The sequence below is a fragment of the Oncorhynchus gorbuscha genome, linkage group LG09 (genome assembly GCF_021184085.1).
Source record: "Oncorhynchus gorbuscha isolate QuinsamMale2020 ecotype Even-year linkage group LG09, OgorEven_v1.0, whole genome shotgun sequence".
Classification (NCBI taxonomy): domain Eukaryota; kingdom Metazoa; phylum Chordata; class Actinopteri; order Salmoniformes; family Salmonidae; genus Oncorhynchus; species Oncorhynchus gorbuscha.
The window spans coordinates 55,106,860-55,114,225 of NC_060181.1; the positions used below are offsets into that span (position 1 = coordinate 55,106,860).

Below are 7,366 nucleotides of genomic sequence, written 5' to 3' on the forward strand. Positions count from 1 at the left end.
ACCTGTTTTTTGTATATCTGAAATGGGTACGGATACAAAAACACCTCATTGATTCCTGCATTTTCACAGAACCTCTAACCAAAATACCAGGTATCAGGTCTGTGTGAACGATTCTACACTTTTTTTTTGCAGGTAAATTCATTAACACTTCCATTGTTTAATACCTCCCTGATTTGAAATGCAAACAGCCTCCATGGATAAACAACACCCCCCACCCACCTCCCCTACCAATTTGCCTATTACCCACTGATATGTATAAAAGGGATATACCATACAAGAAAGTGGTAAATAAGGGGCTGTTTGAAAGGGAGTCATAAACATTGCCTTATATATTTTTTTTACAGGTTGTATAATATACTACATATTCTGTCTGAAATGGGTATGCTATGGTATTCTATGGAAACATAAATCAAAAGCCTCAACTACATTATTCAAAAATATGTGTTTTAATAAATAAGTTTTTTTAAGTACATTGGACAGAGTTGAAAGACTTGCTTATAAGTCAAATCTGGATAAATCCATGCAGCGTACTTCAAGAACGTATTCTAAATTGCATTGGTCCCTTTACAAGCTGAATATACATACAGGTAGGCCTATGTACAATACGAAACATTTATATATACTTCTATTTTGAGATTTTACAAACAGAACAAAATAGAATTTCTCCAAAAAGATAAAAGATGGTTTTTCCTACTCTCATCACCATTCCGACATTAAAACAACATTATAATGCGCCAGCAGTAGACACGAGAAGCGTCTTACAACACTGTCTGAGTATGCAACTTTTCGGGTTATCTTCACTCCTTCTCACACTCTTCCAAGTGTTAGGTAATTGCACTCAAAGCACTCCAGGAGAGTTGTGCACCACATTATGCCCCTTGGCCACGTTTCTGAGGTTCGTGGGTTCTTCAATAGACCCTTTGGTGTCTTCATACTTTGTAGAAGTAAACAGTCTATCAGGGGAAGAAAGAAAACATCAGAATGTTAGCGCCAATTACCAATATTACAGATTGCAATGCATATACCTTATCAAGCAATAGCATTATTATTAATACATTGCATGCGTAGCTTTATTTCACTGAATTCCTGAAAGAGATTGTATAGGCTAGCCATGACACAGTGCGTTGCCTATTGGCCTGAAGGGTGGCACACGATCACTGGCATGGGAAGTCCTTAATTAAACAGTGATTTGGACCTGAGTGAAACCATATGTCAACAACGGAAAGGGATTTCATTTTAAATGTGATGCATAAACCACAGTGGCCTATGTAATTGCATCACTGGAAAATATATGAGCAGGCCAAACAGACTTCAGGGGATATGAGCACCTGTCTGTTTTAGGATGTTTTCATTTATATGGATGAGTGAATATTGAAATATTTATGCTGGTAATATTCATAATGTGGCCTATGTAAATGCACATTTCCAAATGAATAGTAGACTATTGCATTTTATTTCTGTAATTTATGAGGCAAAGCTTAAATGCAGCAATTATGTTTGTAGGCCTATTAGATTTTAGATGGCCGTTTTGTTTCTTGAATTCGTTTAGTAAATATTAGTAGACTACAATTTGATATTCAGATATTTTGGGGTTAAACACATTTGGATTTGTTTGATTTAGTTTAAGAAAAACCAGCTATGCTGATTATATTATCAAATAGCACAATGCACGTGTCACTAGTATCAATTCGAGTAGACTAATATAGGCCTCGTGATTTCTGCCGCATACATTGTCGAAGTTTATTTTATAAATGTCGTTTAACGATTACAAATTCATTTTAAGACGAGCTTTCTCACTTGCTTTTCTTTGCCATTCCACACAGACGAATGAAACCCAAAACAGCATTGACAGCAGAATTGGATACGGAAAAGACGTCCGGTTAAGATCGAGAAAGGCCACCTTTAAATCACCATAGTGTAGTTTATTTGTCCTCTTTACAGAATATCTGTTTTATACGAGTGGGCGGTCTGTAAACTTCCTGGTACCAGTCCATGGAAACTAAACAAACACAAAATCAGGCTTTATTTAACTGGAAATGTTTCTTTCACGGAATAAAATGTTTAACTCCTGTTCCAAGACATCAGTAACCTACTTAAAATTGGTGGGCTACTATTCAGAGCATAAATACTATTTTGGCCTATAGCTAATCTGTTATAAAGTCGTATAGCTAATCTGTTAAAAAGATGTAGGCATATTAAGAATTTCCCCCATTTTTTTTGCAGCTGCCTACATTTGTTTTAACATTTGGGCCTATGCAAATTGCTCTCTGTACAAAACTGTACATTAGAATTAGACTAGGCTAACTACAATTAAATTAGTCCTAAACCAATGGCACAAGACAAGAAAACAAATGAAAACAAAAATCAGATGGTTTTGTGGCATGCATAAATGAGTTTCAATGGCTTGCTTCACAGCTCAAAGACGCACAACGGTTGGGTAACGCTGTGCAATGATAAGGGGACTAGAAACTCTTAAATGACCGGAGCCATTTTTGACTTGCCGCCAGTATACCCACTACGCTCAATGCGCTCGCATCTTTAATAAAACTGCTGGTTTTGAACTCTCCCGCCCAAGTCGAGCGTTGCTATTCCTGCGGTCCCCATACAGGAAAGCGCTCCATTGTGCATGTGAATTGCCCGTGGTAGGCTGTTCAAGGCTGCTGCGTTTTGATGCGGCCTACCCCTCTATCTGTCATAGGCCTTAGAGGCCTCGCATCTTAAAAAGTCGTTAAGAACGGACAAGGATTAAATGCAAGACTGACATTTCACTGCAGAGTTGAACGTGTTTTCGAGCTGTCACGCCACTCACAGCAAGATAAAACCCTAGACGTTTCAACCATTTCACTCCCCCAGTGTCAGTGAGGCATTTTTTTAAGTCGTCTTTGGTTGCTACCCCAGTGTTTGGCAAGTAAAACATGTTCCAAAAAATATTATTTTGGCTATATTCAGAACACCAAGTTCCCATGTCTATAATCAAACAGCAGCCGTTCAACGACCCTCACTAACATTTCAGAAGGCCTATTTTCTTCTTCTCAAATAGCAGTGGTGTTGTCAGGCAATGCTGATGGAGAACTTGTCTAACTGTGTATTAACCTGGCTCGTGCTCAGGTCATCCACATGCGCTTCTGCGCGCGCGCTGGTGAAATGTTTGCAAGATGCAGATGCCATGGCATGGATGTTAAAGAATGTTATTTGTATAAGGCTACCCAGATGACTATCATGAACATTCACTGAGTAATTGGATAAGCTACACTTATTTCATTCATAATTCACTATAGTAAAAGGGGAAATAGTTTCGCTTTCAGATCATTTGTGCAATAGTTGACCTGACGCTGACTTTTAGCTCAAGCCACAACATATTTGATCAGGATCATTAATCATTAACAACCTACAAACGATGTCAGGTTCTTATGTTTGCCCTAAGACAACCTACTCTTGTGTTCACAGCTATTATGCATACTAGCCTACTAATACCATTAATTATTTCGGACTAGCAAAATGTTCTGTTTCGTATTTTTGCATGAGAGGTAACGCTGAATGTACCACCTACCGCTTTGGCATTGAGTGAAGGGCTTTGGATGCTAATGAGATGCAGACATTGACCACGCGCCCTCCATCCGCCACACCGAGAAAGCGTAACTGAGTCTCTCGTGCGCAACATAGCTGCAGCTCGACATCTTGTTGTCCATCTCGTCGCTTTGCAGCACCTGATAGAGGAAGTCTATGTATCTGGAGGCGAGTTTTAGTGTCTGGATCTTGCTCAGTTTATCCGAGGGTAGCGTGGGGATGATTTTGCGTAAAGACGAGAATGCTTCGTTGAGCGACTGTGTCCTTTGCCTCTCCCTGACGTTGGCCAGGCACCGCTGGTTCTGCAACTCCTCGTAGGACTGAGTGCTGCTGCTCGGACTCGGTTTTTTGCCCCGTTTCACGTTACTTGGACAGCTGTCCTCGATCGACTTTTTACTGTGTCTCCTCTTCCTTCCGAATATTTTCTGTTGCCTGTCCAACTCATCCTCACTGGTCAGTAGGCTATCCATTGGGGAGACGGGAGAACTTGAACCCTCTTCCATTTCTCGTTTAAAGAAATGCAAGGATAGCAAAGAAAAAACGGTCTCCACTTTTGAAGCTGTGGTTACAAAATATATCAGAATATGCCGACACCGACAGAAAGTGGTTTTAAAGAATGTCTTACTCTACGACTATTATGTTCTAAACGTTTTGGGAGTAGGATACTTTCAAACCTACGCTTGAAGTAGTCCTTCTCTCCGCAGGAAGTTTTTCCCCAATTTTTTGGGGAAAACTTTATCCCAGTTTCAGATGCTAAATAGTTGTCTAGTGAAGAGGGAGGCAGTATCGGGCTCTGATTGGCCAGCTAATAAACAGGAGGGAACAGTCTTATGTTACACTCCGTAGCTATATTACAGCAGCCCAGGACCTCAGAACAGAATCATGTCAAAACAATCAAATATCAATGACAAAGGTAACAATAGACCTATTATCTTTATTTGTAATAATTCATGTTATAGCCTACCTCTTCCATAATTGGTATGAAATAGATTACAACTAATAGACCCTTAAAAAAAATCAACAAATGTAGCATGGTTATTAGGCCTTTGATAAATGCATCATTCATATTATGAAAAGTGTGTTGTTTTATAATTTGATAATCATAAACAATACCCATTTAATCCCGTATTGACTATTTTAGTACAATAGCGACATCTTCATGATGAATATAATACATTATAAATATACCCCTATGTTAGAACCAAAATATAAATAGGCTGGGCCTATATGTCATCGTATTGTAATACATAAAAAAACACCTACCCTATGCAGACAGGGGGATATATATATACTCTTGTTCCCTAATCTAATCAAAAGTCGGTATGCTTTCCCAGTTTTCATAAAATGTGGAAGTCAAACAGGAAGAAAGCTTAAACTAACCGAAAAGTTCTCATGTTTCTCTGGATGCCTCCAGCATGCTTTTTGTCAAAGTTCAACCTCTTGATGTGTGATGTCATGTTTTCTACACATAACAGTGCGCAGTTGGCTCGTATTAACGGCCCCATTCTCCAACAGTGTGTGATCTCTCGAATTATCTGCTGCCAAAATGCTCCGTTTTTCCGAGTCAGCTGACGTCTACTTTTAACATTGGAGTAAAATCCCACTGTGTATGTGTTTTACCTTTATCTAAAATAATCTGTAGTATTTAGATAGGATTTACATGAATTCTTCCTCATAATTAAATACTGGCATGGGTTAAATTCCTTGGAAGAATATGTGAAGGAATGTAAAAAATAACAGGTGAGAAACTTCACCCAGATGGAAGGTTTTATGTTTTGCAATTTTATTCTTTATAAATTCTATGAACTCAAATACTATACCTCGATATCTGTTTTGAATGAACTTTATAAACAACACTTGAAAATGCGTTTTACAGCATCTGGGTAGACCAATATAAGCCTACTGTCAAAATAGTTACAGTGCCTTCAGAAAGTATTCATATCCCTTGACTTATTCCACATGTTGATGTGTTACAGCCCGAATTCAGCTTTTCACAACTCCAGTGTAGATTTGGCCTTGTGCTTTACTTTATTGTCCTGCTGAAAGGTTCATTCATCTCCCAGTGTCTGTTGGAAAGCAGACTGAACCAGCAACAAAGGCCTTCACTCATGCTGCCAAACATACCCTTGTAAAACTGACCATCCTACCAATCCTCAACTTCGGCGATGTCATTTACAAAATAGCCTCCAATACCCTACTCAACAAATTGGATGCAGTCTATCACAGTGCAATCCGTTTTGTCACCAAAGCCCCATATACTACCCACCATTGCGACCTGTACGCTCTCGTTGGCTGGCCCTCGCTTCATACTCGTCGCCAAACACACTGGCTCCATGTCATCTACAAGACACTGCTAGGTAAAGTCCCCCCTTATCTCAGCTCGCTGGTCACCATAGCATCACCCACCTGTAGCACGCGCTCCAGCAGGTATATCTCTCTGGTCACCCCCAAAAACAATTATTTCTTTGGCCGCCTCTCCTTCCAGTTCTCTGCTGCCAATGACTGGAACAAACTACAAAAATCTCTGAAACTGGGAACACTTATCTCCCTCACTAGATTTAAGCACCAACTGTCAGAGCAGCTCACAGTTTACTGCACCTGTACATAGCCCACCTATAATTTAGCCCAAACAACTACCTCTTTCCCTACTGTATTTATTTTGCTCCTTTGCACCCCATTATTTTTATTTCTACTTTGCACATTCTTCCACTGCAATTCTACCATTCCAGTGTTTTACTTGCTATATTGTATTTACTTTGCCACAATGGCCTTTTTTAGCTTTTACCTCCCTTATCTCACCTCATTTGCTCACATCGTATATAGATGTGTTTATACTGTATTATTGACTGTATGTTTGTTTTACTCTATGTGTAACTCTGTGTCGTTGTATGTGTCGAACTGCTTTGCTTTATCTTGGCCAGGTCGCAATTGTAAATGAGAACTTGTTCTCAACTTGCCTACCTGGTTAAATAAAGGTGAAATAAAAATAAAATAAAAGGTTTCCCTCTAGGATTTTGCCTGTGCCTAGCTCTATTACGTTTCTTTTCATCCTAAAAAACTCCCTAGTCCTTGCAGATGACAAAACATACCCATAACAGGATGCAGCTACCACCATGCTTGAAAATATGAAGAGTGGTAGTCATTGATGTGTTGTGTTGGATTTGCCCCTAACATAATGCTTTGTATTCAGGACACAAAGTTAATTTCTTTGCCACATTTTTTTTGCAGTTTTACTTTAGTGCCTTATTGCAAACAGGATGCATGTTTTGGAATATATTTATTCTGTACATGCTTCCTTCCTTTCACTCTGTCAATTAGGTTAGTATTTGTGGAGTAAGTACAATGTTGTTGATCCATCCTCAGTTTTCTCTAATCACAGCCATTAAACTCTAATTGTTTTAAAGTCACCATTGGCCTCATTGTGAAATCCCTGAGCAGTTTCCTTCCTCTCTGGCCTTCTGAGTTAGGAAGGACACCTGTATCTTTGTAGTGACTGGGTGTATTGATACACCATCCAAAGTGTAATTAATAACTTCACCATGCTCAACGGGATATTCAGTGTCTGCCTCGTTTTTTAAAACCCATCTACTGTACCAATTATGTGTTCTTCTTTGCGAGGCATTGTTCTTTGTGGTTGAATCTGTTTGAAATTCACTGCTCAACTGAGGGACTTAACACATAATTATATCTGTGAGATACGGAGATGAGGTAGTCATTCAAAAGTCATGTCAAACCGTATTATTTCACAGCGTGAGTCCATGCAACTTATCATGTGACTTGTTAAGCAAATGTTTACTCA

The 7,366-nt window shown here is 39.1% G+C and overlaps 1 protein-coding gene across 1 annotated transcript; it reads right to left on the reverse strand.

Annotated features, from left to right (window-relative positions):
* Positions 1-276: 276 nt before the first annotated feature.
* On the reverse strand, positions 277-4,322 carry LOC124042867 (twist-related protein 2-like). Its single transcript, XM_046361001.1, has 2 exons — positions 3,551-4,322; positions 277-953 (listed from the first exon to the last, which is right to left on the reverse strand). Exon 1 carries the CDS (start codon positions 4,068-4,070, stop codon positions 3,582-3,584), a length of 489 nt encoding a protein of 162 aa, XP_046216957.1. The 5' UTR covers positions 4,071-4,322; the 3' UTR covers positions 277-953; positions 3,551-3,581.
* Positions 4,323-7,366: the final 3,044 nt, after the last annotated feature.

Excerpts from the sequence above, each read along its gene's own strand:
- LOC124042867 (XM_046361001.1), bottom strand. The coding sequence starts at position 4,070 with ATGGAAGAGGGTTCAAGTTCTCCCGTCTCCCCAATGGATAGCCTACTG.